The following is an 18,249-nucleotide window of genomic DNA, read 5'->3' as shown; positions in this document are numbered from 1 at the left end:
TATCCAGAATCTACAAAGAACTCAAACGAATATACAAGAAAAAAACAAACAACCCCATCAAAAAGTGGGCAAAGGATATGATCAGATATTTCTCAAAAGAAGACATTCATACAGCCAACAGACACATGAAAAAATGCTCATCATCACTCGCCATCAGAGAAATGCAAATCAAAACCACAATGAGATACCATCTCACACCAGTTAGAGTGGCAATTATTAAGAAGTCAGGAAACAGCAGGTACTGGAGAGGATGTGGAGAAATAGGAACACTTTTACACTGTTGGTGGCATTGTAAACTAGTTCAACCATTATGGAAAACAGTATGGCAATTCCTCAAGGATCTAGAACTAGATGTACCATATGACCCAGCCATCCCACTACTGGGTATATACCCAAAGGATTATAAATTATTCTACTACAAAGACACAGGCACACGTATGTTTATTGCGGCACTATTCACAACAGCAAAGACTTGGAATCAACCCAAATGTCCATCTGTGACAGACTGGATTAAGAAAATGTGGCACATATACACCATGGAATACTATGCAGCCATAAAAAAGGATGAGTTTGCATCCTTTGTAGGGACATGGATGCAGCTGGAAACCATCATTCTTAGCAAACTATCACAAGAAGAGAAAACCAAACACTGCATGTTCTCACTCATAGGTGGGAACTGAACAATGAGATCACCTGGACTCGGGAAGGGGAACATCACACACTGGGGCCTATCATGGGGAGGGGGGAGGAGGGAGGGATTGCATTGGGGAGTTATATATGATATAAATGATGAATTGATGGGTGCTGACGAGTTGATGGGTGCAGCACACCAACATGGCATAAGTATACATATGTAACAAACCTGCACGTTATGCACATGTGCCCTAGAACTTAAAGTATAATAATAAATAAATAATTAATTAATTAAAAAAAAAGAGAAAATCTCTTGAACCAGGGAGTCGGAGGTTGCAGTGAGCCGAGATCATGCCGTGGCATTCCTGCCTGGTGACAGAGCGAGACTGTATCACAAAAAAAAAGGAATGAATCACAAAAGAGTTATGCTAAATAAATGTGAAAAGACAACTAAAAAAAAAAAAAAAAAGTCCAAATATCTATCTGCATCTCTATGAAATAAGAATGTGTATTACTTCAAAAACTGTTAATATCTTAGTATAATATCTGTTTAGTAAAATAATGCCTCCTATGTGCCTATGTGCTTTAGTGTTTACTTCACCCAAGCAAATGGTTTTTACAAATTCTCCTTGATACTGACTTGCAGAGGGTTTCCTGACCTCTTCTTTCTTAGCACAGCATGTCCTGTACTGTGAAGTCTTTTATACCATAACCAGTCAGAACTGTCTGTAAGTATTGATCCTTCCTAACAGGCAATGACAATAAACCAAACACATTTTCACTCCTCTAACCACACAATGAAACACAAGAATGTTTTACAAAGCAGCAGTGGTGGGCAATAATCTCTTTAGAACTTTAATAAATGTAAATGTGATTCAGATTTGCTAGCTTCCTTTAATTTAAATTACTGAAAATAATAAATACATCATGAGAATATACTACAGAGAACTAAAGAGAAACATCAATTTCATTTAAAAATACAACCTCCTAGTGCAGTGGCTCATGCTTGTAAAATCCCAGCACTTTGGAAGGCCAAAACAGGCAGATCACTTGAGCTCCTTTAGGAGTTTGAGACCAGCCTGGGCAACATGACAAAACCCTCTCTAACAAAAATACAAAAAAAAAAAAAAAAAAAAAATTATCCAGGCATGCTGAAACACATCTGTGGTCCCAGATACTCAAGAGCCTAAGCTGAGAGAATTGCTTGAGCTGAGATCATACCAATGAACTCCAGCCAAGTGACAGAGTGAAACTCAGTCTAAAAAAATGATACAACTATCATTCTCAAAAATAAATGAAGCTGTCACTCATTCACAAGGAAATGTGTCACTCATGTCATAAGGAAAATAAGTATTTGTTTCCAAAGATAAAATTTAACCTTTCCTGAGGACTTTGAAAAACTTGTTCCTTCTACTGTATGCTTGACAGCTTCTCAATACTTAAAGACGTTTTAAAATAAGATGGGTGGTTAAATTAAGTGATTTTTGAAGCAATAAAACATAAACCAATATTTTCCAAATAACTAATGCATATTATAAATGCAAGTATGTGGGGGAAAGAACCATTTATTGTGCAAGAAAGATCAGTGAGTACTGATGGAATACATTTGCTAATATGTAAAATGCCACTGTAACTAATTTAAGAAACTAGCACTAGTGAAGCTTTGATTTAGTATTAAAGAACACCCACAATTGTCTTAAAGTTTTAAAAATACACCTTTTACCAGCTACATATTTGCATGAGGCTAGGTTATCTTATTGCTTCCTTAAAGCAAATTGCAAAGAAAGAGATAGAGAATCCAGCTGCCTTCTATTAAGTTCAACACTACAGATTTTCAATAATATAAACACATGACACATTTTTTACTCAATCTTTTATCATAGAAAAGTTATATTTTCATTTAAAAATTTAAGAAATATTTTCTATTGTCACAACCTGGGTCATGGGTTACTACTGATATCTATTTGGTAGAGGCCATCAATGTTGCTAAACTTTCTGCAATGCACAGGACAGTCCTCACAAAGCATTATCTAGCTCATAATATCAATAGTGTTAAGGCTGTGAAATCTAAACTAAAAATAGATTTTGACAAAAATCTCAATTTTATATTTCTATCACAGTAAATGTCAATGTAATCAATATAAAATCATACTCACTGGGATACTTTATCATTTAAAAATTTTAAAAGTCTCAAGGACCAAAGAAAACACAAATAATTTGCTTCGATATTTTAATAGGCAAAATACAGCTTATGATGTCTAGAGCCAGAACGTAACACTGAGCTTGATATCATGCAAAGTAATTAGCCAGAATAACAAGACAGGTTTTAAAAATGCTCACCTTTGCTTGATATGATAATATATCGCCAAAGTCACACTGTGGAAGGAAAAAAATTCATAACAATAAATGTTATTTGTTAGGCTTGAAGACATTTTTTAAAACAGGGGTAGAGGAAACTCTCCTAGCAGCTGTGAAATTCAAATCTTATAGTTCAGAACAGTACCATAAGGGCAGTTTCTTATTTTTATTTCTTGACTTTTAGCAAAAATATGAGAACCACAATGTAAGGTAGTATGTTTTAGAAGACATGTTTCTGTTGATGACCATAATATATAAATAATAACATATTTCCCTGTTACGTGCTCTTCTACCCATAAAACCTTTCATTCCATGCAATTTATTTTATGCATTTATTTATTTTTTGACCCAGAGTCTCACTCTGTCAACCAGACTGGAGTGCAGTGGCGCAATCTTGGCTCACCAAAACTTCCACCTCACAGGTACAAGCAATTCTCATGCCTCAGCCCCCCAGGTAGCTGGAACTACAGGTTTGAGCCACTATGCATAGCTAATTTTTGTATTTTTAGTAGGGACAGGTTCTCGCCATGATGGCCAGGTTGGTCTCAAACTCCTGGCCTCAAGTGATCTGCCTGCCTTGGAACTCCTAAAGTGCTGGGAGTACAGGCATGAGCCACCGCACACAGCCTCATGCAGTTTACATCTATGTGTCCATATGTTTTCTTTTCTTTTTTATTATACTTTAAGTTCTAGGGTACATGTGCACAACGTGTAGGTTTGTTACATATGCATACTTGTGCCATGTTGGTGTGCTGCACCCATCAACTCCCCAAAGGACTATAAATCGTGTCCATATATTTAAGCCATACAGTAGTGTTTTCTTTTTTTAAGATGTTAGGCCCTGCATTTTAGTTTAGTTCACTATCTCCTATAACCCATTTTTAATTATTTCCCTAAAAATACATAATGAAAGTGCTTTATAATAACATTATTTGAAATCGCTTTTGTATAATTATTAAAAATATATTAGTAAACATAAGCACACAGGAAATCAATGATATGTGCAGTGATCCTAAAATGAGCCATGCTGACAAGGCAGTGTAACAGGACACAGTCTAATGTGAACGGTAGGTACCTTCAATTAGTTTAACTAAAATATTTATGAACAGATACACCTCTTCAGATATATGTAACTGTATTCCTAAGTTACTCACAGATTCTGCGCATCACAAAACAAGAGATTCTCTTACATAAGTTATGTGCTTCCATTTGCCCTCGGCATCTAGAATGAGGCTCAGAATAACTGAGGGAAGGCAAATCTGAATTTTAATAATAGGTCTATACAATATTAGCACTTTTTAAAAACCCTGTATCATTAGCATTTAAGGTGGATATGTCTATAGTGCTTCAAGTAGTTTTCATCTCTAAAATCATTTTAAAATCACAGAATTTGAAGTTACATGTTGGAAAGGACCAAGGACCATGACATTTAATCCAACATTCATTTTACCAATCAGGAAAACAAACCTTAAAACTGACTTGCCCAAGGTCCCACCATATAGGAGCAGTTTCTCTCAAATTTTGCTGCACCTTAAAATCAACTGAGGAGCTTTAATAGCTGCCTCATTTTCAACTTGAGGCTTTTTGATTTAATTAATTAGCATTGGGTAGGACTTTGGCCATCAGGGTTGTTGTTAAAAATTTCCCTGGTGATTTCAACGTGCAGCAAAGTTTGGAATGATTGAGTTGGGGTGAAAATCAGAATCTTCTGGGATGCTTTTCTTCACATAAAGATGCCTCACATCCATTCCTATTTTCCTAAAAATAGTGCCTAGAAATAGAGGGAAGGTTGAGGTGGGAAGATACAAATGTTTGCAGACATGTATTTTGAAAAATAAACCTGCAAAAGTGATCCCAATGAGTTCCATCTACCCCATTGACAACAGTGCACTACTAACCTATAATAAACATTTTTCAAAATCTTTTATTGAAGCCAATTTGCCCTATTAATTTGCTCAATAAACCTTTATTTCACTGATAGTGAATATACCAAATGATAATTTCTCAAACTTGATGGGAAATTAAAATTTACTTTCCTTTCAGAAGTAGACTTCTAAATATTAGAATAATGAGGAAAAAAGCATGAAATTTGTTTGAGCAAGATTAATGGATTAATGTTTAAAACTCCTTTTAAATTGTATGCTAACACATCAAAACTTCTGAATTCAAAAGAAGCCAGGGACATGAGCCAGAGTGCCTTTTTTTTTTTTTTTTTTTTTTTTTGCTCAAGGATTTAGAGGCTTGGCTGAATAGAGACATTTAGTGATTACTCAATAGGTCCCAAAGCTTAGGACTTGATACAGGGTTTGAATCCAATTAATATTGAAACACAATTTCATCACTACTACTGTGATAAGGGAGAGAGGGAAGTGACATTATTATGAGTGTAAACTTGCCTCTATGTTGTTGTTGTTGTTATTCGTTTTAGAAACAGAGTTTCGCTCTTGTTGCCCAGGATGGAGTGCAATGGTGCGATCTCGGCTCACTGCAACCTCTGCCTCCTGGGTTCAAGCGATCCTCCTGCCTCAGCCTCCCAAGTAGGTGGAATTACAGGCAGCCGCCATCGCGCCCAGTTAATTTTTGTATTTTTAGTAGAGATGGAGTTTTGCAATGTTAGCCAGGCTGGTCTCGAACTCCTGCACTCAAGTTATCGGCCTGCCTTGGCCTCCTGAAGGGCTGGGATTACAGGCGTGAGCCACCATGCCTGGCCACCATGTTTTTTTAAATTATACTTTAAGTTCTGGGATACATGTGCAGAAGGTGCAGGTTTGTTACATACGTATACGCGTGCCATGGTGGTTTGCTGCACCCATCAACCCATCATCTAGGTTTTAAGCCCCACGTGCATTAGGTATTTCTCCTAATGCTATTCCTCCCCTTGCCTCCGACCCCCTGACAGGCCCTGGTGTTTGAAATTCCTCTCCCTGTGTCCACGTGCTCTCATTGTTCAACATCTACTTATGAGCGAGAACATGTGGTGTTTGGTTTTCTGTTCCTGTGTTAGTTTGCTGAGAATGATGGTTTCCAGCTTCATCCATGTCCCTGGGAAGGACAGGAACTCATTCTTTCTTACAGCTGCATAGTATTCCATTGTGTATATGTGGCACATTTTCTTTATCCAGTCTATCATTGATGAGCATTTAGGTTGGTTGCAAGTCTTTGCTATTGGAAATAGTGCAACAATAAACATACATGTTCAAGTGTCTTCATAGCAGAATGATTTATAATCCTTTGGGTATAAACCCAATAATGGGATGGATGGGTCAAATGGTATTTCTGGTTCTAGATTCTTGAGGAATCACCACACTGTCTCCACAATGGTTGAGCTAATTTTCACTCCCACCAGCAATGTAAAAGCATTTCTATTTCTCCACTTCCTCTCCAGCAGCTGTTGTTTCCTGACTTTTTAACGCTCGCCATTCTAACTGACATGAGATGGTATCTCATTGTGGTTTTGATTTGCATTTCTCTAATGACCAGTGATGATGAGCTTTTTTTCATATGTTTGTTGGCTGCATAAATGTCTTCCTTTGAGAAGTGTCTGTTCATATCCTTCACCCACTTTTTCATGTGGTTTTTTCTTGTAAATTTGTTTAAGTTTCTTGTAGACTCTGGATACTAGGCCTTTGTCAGATGGATAGATTGCAAAAATTTTCTCCCATTCTGTAGGTTGCCTGTTCACTCTGATGATAATTTCTTTTGCTGTGCAGAAGCTCTTTAGTTTAATTAGATCCCACTTGTCAATTTTGGCTTTTGTTGCCATTGCTTTTGGTGTTTTAGTCATGAAGTCATTGCCCACACCTATGTCCTGAATAGTATTGCCTAGGTTTTCTTCCAGGGATTTTATGGTTCTAGGTCTTAGGTTTAAGTTTTTAATTCATCTTGAGTTAATTTTTGTATAAGGTGTAAGGAAGGGCTCTAGTTTCAGTTTTCTGCTTATGGCTAGTGAGTTTTCCTAACACCATTTATTAAATAGGGGGTCCTTTCCTCATTGCTTGTTTTTGTCAGGTTTGTCAAAGATCAGATGATTGTAGATGTGTGTCATTATTTCTGAGGCCTCTGTTCTGTTCCATTGGTCTATACATCTGTTTTGGTACCAGTACCATGCTGTTTGGCTACTGTAGCCTTGTGGTATAGGTTGAAGTAAGGTAGCATGATGCCTCCAGCTTTGTTCTTTTTTGATTAGGATTTTCTTGGCTAATACAAGCTCTTTTTTTGTTCCATATGAAATGTAAAGTAGTATTTCTAATTCTGTGAAGAAAATCAGTGGTAGCTTGATGGAAATAGCATTGAATCTATGTATTACTTTGGCCAGTGTGGTCACTTTCATGATAGTGACTCTTCCTATCCAAAAGCATGGAATATTTTTCTATTTGTTTATATTCTCTCTTATTTCCTTGAGCATGTTTTGTAGTTCTCCTTGAAGAGGTCCTTCATGTCCCTTTTAAATTGTATTCCTAGGTATTTTATTCTCTTTGTAACAACTGTGAATGGGAGTTCACTCATGAATTGGCTCTTTGTTTGTCTATTATTGGTGTATAGGTATGGTTGTGATTTTTGCACATTAATTTAGTATCCTGAGACTTTACTGAAGTTGCTTATCAGCTTAAGGAGTTTTTGAGCTGAGACGTTGGGGTTTTCTAAATATATAATCATATCATCTGCAAATAGAGACAATTTGACTTCCTCTCTTCCTATTCGAATATCCTTTATTACTTTCTCTTGCCTGATTGTCCTGGCCAGAATTTCCAATACTATGTTGAAAAGGAGTGGTGAGAGAGGACATCCTTGCCTTGTGCTGGTTTTCAAAGGGAAGGTTTCCAGCTTTTGCCCATTCGGTATGATATTGACTGTGGGTCTGCCATAAATAGCTCTTATTATCTTGAGATATGTTCCATCAATACCTAGTTTATTGAGTGATTTTAGCATGAAGGGGTGTTGAATTTTATTGAAGGCCTTTTCTGCATCTATTGAGATAATCATGTGGTTTTTCTCATTGGTTCTGTTTATGTGATGGATTACATATATTGATTTGCATATGTTGAACCAGCCTTGCATCCCAAGGATGAAGCCGTCTTGATCATGGTGGGTAAACTTTGTGATGTGCTGCTGGATTCAGTTTGCCAGTATTTTAATGAGAATTTTCATGTCGATGTTCATCAGGGATATTGGTCTGAGATTTTCTTTTCCTATTGTGTCTCTGCCAGGTTTGGTATCAGGATGATGCTGGCCTCATAAAATGAGTTAGGGAGGAGTCCCTCTTTTACTATTGTTTGGAATAGTTTCAGAATGGTACTAGCTCCTCTTTGTATCTCTGGTAGAAATCAACTGAAAATCTGTCTGGGCCTGGACTTTTTTTAGTTTTTAGGATATTAATTATTGCTTCAATTTCAGAACTTGTTACTGGTCTATTCACGGATTCGACTTCTTCCTGGTTTAGTCTTGGGAGGGTGTATGTGTCCAGGAATCTATCCATTTCTTCTAGATTTTCCAGTTTATTTGCATAGAGGTATTTATAGTATTATCTGATGGTAGTCTGTATTTCTGTGGAATTGGTGGTCATATCCCCTTTATCATTTTTTATTGCATCTATTTGATTCTTCTCTCTTTTCTTCTTTATTCATCTGGTTAGCAGTCTATCTATTTTGTTAATCCTTTTGGAAAACCAGCTCCTGGATTCATTGATTTTTTTGAGGGGATTTTTGGGTCTTTATGTCCTTCCATTCTGCTCTGATCTTAGTTATTTCTTTTCTTCTGCTAGCTTTTGAATTTGTTTGTTCTTGCTTCTCTAGTTCTTTTAATGGTGATGTTAGGGTGTCAATTTTAGATCTTTCCCACTTTCTGATCTGGACATTTAGTGCTACAAATTTCCCTCTAAACACTGCTTTAGCAGTGTCCCAGAGATTCTGGTAAGTTGTGCCTTTGTTCTCATTGGTTTCAAAGAACTTCTTTATTTCTACCTTAATTTCATTATTTACTCAGTAGTCATTTAGGAGCAGGTTGTTGTTAATAGTCATTCAGGAGCAGGTTGTTCAGATTCCATGTAGTTGTGTGGTTTTGAGTGAGTTTCTAAATCTTGAGTTCTAATTTGATTGCACTGTAGTCTGAGAAACTGTTATGATTTCCATTCTTTTGCATTTGTTGAGAAGTGTTTTACTTCTATTTAAGTGGCCCATTTTCAAATAAGTGCTGAGAAGAATGTATATTCTGTTGATTTCAGGTGGAGAGTTCTGTAGATATCTATTAGATCTGCTTGGTCCAGAGTTGAGTTCAAGTCCTGAATATCCTTGTTAATTTTCTGTCTCACTGATCTGTCTGATATTGACAGTGGGGTGTTAAAGTCTTCAACTAGTATTGTGTGGAAGTCTAAGTCTCTTTGTAGGTCTGTAAGAACTTGTTTTATGAATCTGGGTGCTCCTGTATTGGGTGCATATATATTTAGGGTAGTTAGCTCTTCTTATTGCATTGATCCCTTTGCCATATGTAATACCCTTCTTTGTCTTTTTTGATCTTTGTTGGTTTACAGTCTGTTTTATCAGAGAGTAGAATTGCAACCCCTCTTTTTGATTTCCATTTGTTTGGTAAATATTCCTCTATCCCTTTATTTTGATCCCATGTGTGTCACTGCACATGAGATGGAACTCTTGAATATAGCACACCGATGGTTCTTGACTCTTTATCCAATTTGTCAGTCTGTGTCTTTTAATTGGGGCACTTAGCCTGTTTACATTTAAGGTTAATATTATTATGTGTGGATTTGATCCTGTCATCATGATGCTACCTGGTTATTTAGCACATTAGTTGATGCAGTTTCTTCATAGTGTGGTTGATCTTTATATTTTGCTGTTTTTGCAGTGGCTGGTACAAGTTTCTCCTTTCAATATTTAGTGCTTCCTTCAAGAACTCTTGTAAGGCAGGCCTGGTGGTGATAAAATCCCTTAGCATTTGCTTGTCTGTAAAATATTTTATTTCTCCTTCACTTATGATAATAAGTTTGGCTGGATATGAAATTCTGGGTTGAAAATTCTTTAAGAATGTTGAATACTGGCCCCCACTCTCTTCTGGCTTGTAGGGTTGCTGCAGAGAGATCTGCTGTTGGTCTGATGTGCTTCCCTTTGTAGGTAACCTGACCTGTCTCTCTGGCTGCCCTTAACATTTTTTCCTTGATTTCAACCTTGCTGAATCTGACAATTATGTGTCTTGGGATTGCTCTTCTCAAGGAGTATCTTGGTGGTGTTCTCTGTATTTCTTGAATTTAAATGTTGGCATGTCTTGCTAGGTTGGGGACCTTCTCCTGGATAATATCCTGAAGAGTGGTTTCTAACTTGGTTCCATTCTTCCCATCACTTTCAGGTACACCAATGAATCATAGGTCTGATCTTTTCACATAGTCCCATATTTCTTGGAGGCTTTGTTCCTTTTCATTCTTTTTTTCTCTAATCTTTTCTTCATACTTTATTCCATTAAGGTGATTTTCAATCTCTGATATCCTTTCTTCTGCTTCATCAATTCAGCTATTGATACTTGTGTATGCTTCATGAAGTTCTCATGCTGTGTTTTTCAACTCCATCAGGTCGTTTATGTTCTTCTCTAAACTCTTTATTCTAGTTAGCAGTTCCTGTAACCTTTTATCAAGATTCTTAGCATCCTTGCATTGGGTAGGAACATGCTCCTTTAGCTTGGAGGAGCTAGTTATTACCCACCTTCTGAAGCCTACTTCTGTCAATTTGACACACTCATTCTCCATCTAGTTTTGTTCCCTTGCTAGTGAGGAGTTGTGACCCTTTGGAGGAGAAGAGGCATTCTGGTTTTGGGCATTTTCAGCATTCTTAGGCTGTTTTTTTTCCCTCATCTTCATGGATTTATCTACCTTTGATCTTTGTTGTTGATGACCTTTTGATGTTGATGGGGTTTTTGGATTGTTGTCCTTTTTGTTGGTGTTGATGTTACCGCTTTCTGTTTGCTAGTTTTCCTTCTAACACTCAGAGGCCTCTTCTGTGGGTCTGCTGGAATTTGCTGCAGGTCCACTCCAGACCATCTGCCTGGGTATCACCAGCGGAGGCTGCAGAATAGCAAAGATTGCTGCCTGCTCTTTCCTCTGGAAGCTTCATTCCAGAGAGGCACCCACCAAATGCCAGCTCTCCTGTATGAGGTGTCTATCAAACCCTGCTAGGAGGTGTCTCCAAGTCAGGAGCCAGCTGCCATTTTTAATTAAAGTAAAAGTTACTGAAAATTGAATTAGCTAAAAATGCTAGAACATTTGAAATAAAATTGTTTATAAGCTAGTTATGTTTATAGAATGAAAAGTAAAGTTAATATTCTTTATTATTCTAAATTATTCTAAATTAGCACTTTCCAAATTGTGTCCTAAAAATCAAAAATCATAACCTAAGGAGGTGATAATGATGTACACTAGACAAACCCAATGGAGCTGGTGGTGGTGTTGGTTGTAGTTCCTTTTAAAATAAAGTTCATCTCAGGATACTCTCAAAATGCATCTTTGTGGCCCATGAGGTGCTCATGCACAATGGGAGAAAATCAAATGTAGATACACTGTGGTGCCAGAAGAGAAAAAGCTGTGCCTTCTTCCAAGACTAATGTCCAAAGTAGTACACATTGATTTAAGCCTACAATGCACTGAAAAACTAATATTTTGCAAAAAATCATTCAATAAAAGGAACCTATCCTTCTCATTGCATTCAATATTGTATTAAGGCATGAAGACATCAAATAAATAGCTACGTTTTTTCTGGGATTGCTTATTTGCTGATTTTTCCTTCCACCATGACATCTAAGATTAAAAGAGAAATTGATACTTAATATTTAGAATCTGGATATCAATATATAGTTGACTTCAATTTCTTAAGCTGATTGCTGAAGAGTACAACCAAATGGCTGAAATAATTTTTGAAAAAAGGAGTCTGTCCCTTGGCAATATAGTTGTACTCATGATTTTAGTGGCATTGTAAGATGAGGTTGACTGGCTGTGCTGTCATCAAGGAATATTGTCAAATATGAACTGTATTGTTGAGTAAAATGCTCAGTAGATACCTGACAGGGAAGGGAAGTATAAGTTAAACTTATCAAAGTGTACTTTTTCATTGGTTAAAATGTCAAATTTTTCAAAGCACTATGATATTTCTTACACTCCATGAACTGCCTGAGTGTGGTATCATATGCACTCTATAAAAAACTCATCAGAGGCTCTTAACTTCCACAGATGATATTTGAGATACGGGTTATAAAATGCTGCCTTTAACATGGTACCTATCATCAAATCTCACAAGAATTTTATGAATTCCCTTTATAAATAATGAGAAAAGTTTAAAATAAGATTTCATTGTTTTTTTCTATAGTGACATAAAACAGCTGAGAATTTCTATTTCTGTTATTTATTTACTACAGTAAAATGTAATGTATTAAATAATATTGGTACAAGACCATTTACTGCAATGAATACAAGACTAATGCATTTACTAAGTTACTAATCCTAAATGTATCATTTCAGGCAATATTGTGACAAAACAAGTGTTTCAGATTCAGAGGCTCTGTGTACCAGGGCTGCTAGGTGACCAACAAGTGAGGAAAACACAGGTTTCCCTAGTCCTGTTTTCTTATGTGGAGGATAAAACGAGTAACACTTAAATATTCTCTCACACCCTGAAAACAGATGACAACTTAAAAAAATTTAACTTTCACTTCATGTTTAAATAAGACTGCCATGACACGACTCAAATGAGACTCTCAGAGAATACTTTTCATTCATTTCAAAACTTGATTAATTTTATTCTATAAATCATTTGACCTGCACCTAGGCATTTTCCTGCTCTACCCCTGTTCTCTAACTGGAATAATGCTTTTCTCTTTCCTTGTTTCAGCAAGCTTGACTGTGTCTACCTTGTTGGATCTCTTTGCCAGTAGCCTCATCAAAACACATTTTTTTTACACTAACTGGTTACAAGATACTAATTCTAGCAGAGTATTTCCCTCATGAGAAAGTATGCCTCTCCATAAGAGTAAGGGAGAGCCCTAACTGTTCCTACCTCCAGCTGCTCAGCATAAAATTTTTAATAAATCAAAAAGTTCAACAAGTATTTGACAAATTAATTCAGTTATAATTTGGAAGGTAAGTAAGTCTTATTTTGCATTTAATCACAGCAAAAACACTACTAACAGATTACTGTTTACAGGTATTATTTAAGGTAGCCACAAAATAGAAACAAATCTAACTTCAGTCAGCATAAATCACAGAGTATGAAATTTTATAGTCTTTAATGAGAAACGGAAGGGATGACTTAGTTCTTTTAAGGTTTAATGACAAAAACTAGAAAATAATCATACCTCTTATTTTAGTAAGTCAAAACCAAAGCCTTACTATCAAAGGTCCAGTACTCATTGGACACCAATGCCCAACCACTGACTTATTCCACTGTACCTGCTGCCTCTCATTTTAACACATTAAAAACACTAAAGCTGTTTTCCTTGTAGAGGTCTTTCACCTCTTTGCTTATGTATATTTCTAAGGGTTTTGCTGTTGTTGTTGTTGTTTTGCAGCTATTGTAAAGGGGTTGAGTTATTGGTTTGATTCTCAGCTTGGTCGCTGTTGGGGTATAACAGAACTACTGATTTGTGTACATTAATTTTGTATCCTGAAACTTTTCTGAATTCATTTTGTGAGTTCTAGGAGTTTTTTTTGGAAGAGTCATTAGGGTTTTCTAGGTATATGATCATATCATCAGCAAACAGTGACAGTTTGACTTTACTGATCTGCATGCCTTTATTTCTTTCTCTTGTGTGATTGCTCTGGCTAGGTCTTCCAGTACTATAGTGAATAGGAGTGGGGAGAGTGGGTATCCTTGTCTTGTTCCAGTTCTCAGGGGGAATGCTTTCAACTTTTTGTCACTCAACATTATGTTGGCTGTGGGTTTGTAATGAATGGCTTTTATTACATTGAAGTATGTCCCTTGTATAACAATTTTGCTGAGGGTTTTAATCATAAAAGGATGCTGGATTTTGTCAAATGCTTTTTCTGCCTAATGCTTTTTCTGCCTATTGAGATGATCGTGTGATTTTTGTTTTGAATTCTGTTTCTGTGGTGTATCACATTTATTGACTTGCATATGTTAAAACATCCCTGCATTCGTGGTATGAAACCCACTTGGTCATGGTGCATTATCTTTTTGATATGCCATTGGGAACTACAAAACATTGCTGAATGAAATCATGGATGACAAACAAATGGAAAGACATCCCATGCTCATGAATGGGTAGAATCACTATTGTGAAAATGACCATACTGCCAAAAGCAATCTACAAATTCAATGCAATTCCTATCAAAATGCCATCATCATTTTTCACAGAAATAGAAAAAGCAATCCTAAAATACGGTACCAAACAAGATGACACACAGCCGAAACAAAACTAAACAAAAACAACAAATATGGAGCCATCACATTATCTGACCTCACACTATAAAATAAGACCATTGTCACGAAAACAGCATGGTACTGGTATAAAAATAGTAAGAATAGGCCAGGCGCGGTGGCTCATCCAGCACTTTGGGAGGCCAGGCGCGGTGACATCCCAGCACTTTGGGAGGCCGAGGAGGGGGGATCACAAGGTCAGGAGATCGAGACCACGGTGAAACCCCGTCTCTACCAAAAATACAAAAAATTAGCCGGGCGCTCTGGCGGGCACCTGTAGTCCCAGCTACTCGGGAGGCTGAGGCAGGAGAATGGCGTGAACCCAGGAGGCAGAATTTGCAGGGAGCCAAGATCCTGCCACTGCACTCCAGCCTGGGGGACAGAGCGAGACTCCATCTCAAAAAAAAAAAAAAAAAAAAAAAATCTCACATGCAGAGACATACATAGGCTTAAAATAAAGGGATGGAGGAAGATCTACCAAGAAAATGGAGAACAAAAGAAAGCAGGGGTTGCAATCCTAGTCTCTGATAAAACAGACTTTAAACCATCAAAGATCAAAAGAGACAAAGAAGGCCATTACATAATGGTAAAGGGATCAATTCAACAGGAAGAGCTAACTCTCCTAAATATATATGCACCCAATACAGGAGCACCCAGATTCATAAAGCAAGTCCTTAGAGACTTACAAAGAGACTTAGACTCCCATACAATAATAACGGGAGACTTCAACACTCCACTGTCAACATTAGACAGATCAACGAGACAGAAAATTAACAAGGATATCCAGGAATTGAACTCATCTCTGCACCAAGCAGACCTAATCGACATCTATAGAACTCTCCACCCCAAATCAACAGAATATACATTCTTCTCAGCACCACATCGCACTTATTCCAAAATTGACCACATAATGGGAAGTAAAGCACTCCTCAGCAAATGTAAAAGAACAGAAATTATAACAAACTGTCTCTCAGACCACAGTGCAATCAAACTAGAACTCAGGACTAAGAAACTCAATCAAAACCGCTCAACTACATGGAAACCGAACAACCTGCTCCTGAATGACTACTGGGTACATAACAAAATGAAGGCAGAAATAAAGATGTTCTTTGAAACCAATGAGAACAAAGATACAGCATACCAGAATCTCTGGGACACATTTAAAGCAGTGTGTAGAGGAAAATTTATAGTACTAAATGCCCACAAGAGAAAGCTGGAAAGATCTAAAATGGACACTCTAACATCACAATTACAAGAACTGGAGAAACAAGAGCAAACACATTCAAAAGCTAGAAGAAGGCAAGAAATAACTAAGATCAGAGCAGAACTGAAGGAGATAGAGACACAAAAAACCCTCCAAAAAATCAATGAATCCAGGAGTTGGTTTTTTGAAAAGGTCAACAAAATTGACAGACCACTAGCAAGACTAATAAAGAAGAAAAGAGAAGAATCAAATAGACACAATAAAAAATGATAAAGGGAATATCACCACCAACCCCACAGAAATACAAACTACCATCAGAGAATACTATAAACACCTCTACGCAAATCAACTAGAAAATCTAGAAGAAATGGATAATTTCCTGGACACTTACACTCTCCCAAGACTAAACCAGGAAGAAGTTGAATCCCTGAATAGACCAATAGCAGGCTCTGAAATTGAGGCAACAATTAATAGCCTACCAAGCAAAAAAAGTCCAGGACCAGATGGATTCACAGGTGAATTCTACCAGATGTATAAGGAGGAGCTGGTACCATTCCTTCTGAAACTATTCCAATCAATAGAAAAAGAGGGAATCCTCCCTGAACTCATTTCATGAGGCCAACATCATCCTGATACCAAAGCCTGGCAGAGACACAACAAAAAAAGAGAATTTTACACCAATATCCCTGATGAACATCGATGCAAAAATCCTCAATAAAATACTGGCAAACCGAATCCAGCAGCACATCAAAAAGCTTATCCACCATGATCAAGTGGGCTTCATCCCTGGGATGCAAGGCTGGTTCAATATTCGCAAATCAATAAATGTAATCCAGCATATAAACAGAACCAAAGACAAAAACCACATGATTATCTCAATAGATGCAGAAAAGGCTTTTGACAAAATTCAACAACCCTTCATGCTAAAAACGCTCAATAAACTCGGTATTGATGGAACGTACCTCAAAATAATAAGAGCTATTTATGACAAACCCACAGCCAATATCACACTGAATGGGCAAACCTGGAAAAATTCCCTTTGAAAACTGGCACAGGACAGAGATGCCCTCTCTCACCACTCCTATTCGACATAGTGTTGGAAGTTCTGGCTAGGGCAATCAGGCAAGAGAAAGAAATCAAAGGTATTCAGTTAGGAAAAGAAGAAGTCAAATTGTCTCTGTTTGCAGATGACATGATTGTATATTTAGAAAACCCCATTGTCTCAGCCCAAAATCTCCTTAAGCTGAGAAGAAACTTCAGCAAATTCTCAGGATACAAAATTAATGTGCAAAAATCACAAGCATTCTTATACACCAGTAACAGACAAGCAGAGAGCCAAATCAGGAATGAACTTCCATTCATAATTGTTTCAAAGAGAATAAAATACCTAGGAATCCAACTTACAAGGGATGTAAAGGAACTCTTCATGGGGAACTACATACCACTTCTCAGTGAAATAAAAGAGGACACAAGCAAATGGAAGAACATACCATGCTCATGGATAGGAAGAATCAATATCGTGAAAATGGCCACACTGCCCAAGGTTATTTATAGATTCAATGCCATCCCCATCAAGCTACCAATGAGTTTCTTCACAGAATTGGAAAAAACTGCTTTAAAGTTCATATGGAACCAAAAAAGAGCCCGCATTGCCAAGACAATCCTAAGTCAAAAGGACAAAGCTGGAGGCGTCACGCTACCTGACTTCAAACTATACTACAAGGCTACAGTAACCAAAACAGCATGGTACTGGTACCAAAACAGAGCTATAGACCAATGGAACAGAACTGAGTCCTCAGAAATAATACCACACATCTACAGCCATCTGATCTTTGACAAACCTGAGAGAAACAAGAAATGGGGAAAGGATTCCCTATTTAATAAATGGTGCTGGGAAAATTGGCTAGCCATAAGTAGAAAGCTGAAACTGGATCCTTTCCTTACTCCTTATAGGAAGATTAATTCAAGATGGATTAGAGACTTAAATGTTAGACCTAATACCATAAAAACCCTAGAAGAAAATCTAGGTAGTACCATTCAGGACATAGGCATGGGCAAGGACTTCATGTCTAAAACACCAAAAGCAATGGCAGCAAAAGCCAAAATTGACAAATGGGATCTAATTAAACTGAAGAGCTTCTGCACAGCAAAAGAAACTACCGACAGAGTGGACAGGCAACCTACAGAATGGGAGGAAATTTTTGCAATCTACTCATCTGACAAAGGGCTAATATCCAGAATCTACAAAGAACTCAAACAAATATACAAGAGAAAAACAAACAACCCCATCAAAAAGTGGGCAAAGGATATGAACAGACATTTCTCAAAAGAAGACATTCATACAGCCAACAGACACATGAAAAAATGCTCATCATCACTCGCCATCAGAGAAATGTAAATCAAAACCACAATGAGATACCATCTCACACCAGTTAGAATGGCAATCATTAAAAATTCAGGAAACAACAGGTGTTGGAGAGGATGTGGAGAAATAGGAACACTTTTACACTGTTGGTGGGATTGTAAACTAGTTCAACCATTATGGAAAACGGTATGGCAATTCCTCAAGGATCTAGAACTAGATGTACCATATGACCCAGCCATCCCACTACTGGGTATATACCCAAAGGA

At 37.2% G+C, this 18,249-nt stretch overlaps 1 protein-coding gene across 1 annotated transcript in view; it reads right to left on the bottom strand.

Moving 5' to 3' along the window:
* Nucleotides 1–18,249, bottom strand: part of LOC104677081 (cyclin-Y-like protein 2) — a 69,865-nt gene that overhangs the window by 45,527 nt on the left and 6,089 nt on the right. Inside the window, 3 exon segments of the mRNA XM_030941152.1 lie at nt 1,113–1,124; nt 2,974–3,011; nt 11,944–12,042. Coding sequence (XP_030797012.1) covers nt 1,113–1,124; nt 2,974–3,011; nt 11,944–12,042 — 149 coding nt within the window.

This window comes from Rhinopithecus roxellana, chromosome 11 (assembly GCF_007565055.1).
Source record: "Rhinopithecus roxellana isolate Shanxi Qingling chromosome 11, ASM756505v1, whole genome shotgun sequence".
In the NCBI taxonomy this organism is placed as follows: domain Eukaryota; kingdom Metazoa; phylum Chordata; class Mammalia; order Primates; family Cercopithecidae; genus Rhinopithecus; species Rhinopithecus roxellana.
Note: the sequence above shows the minus strand (reverse complement) of the source record. Positions and strands in the feature narration are given on the sequence as shown.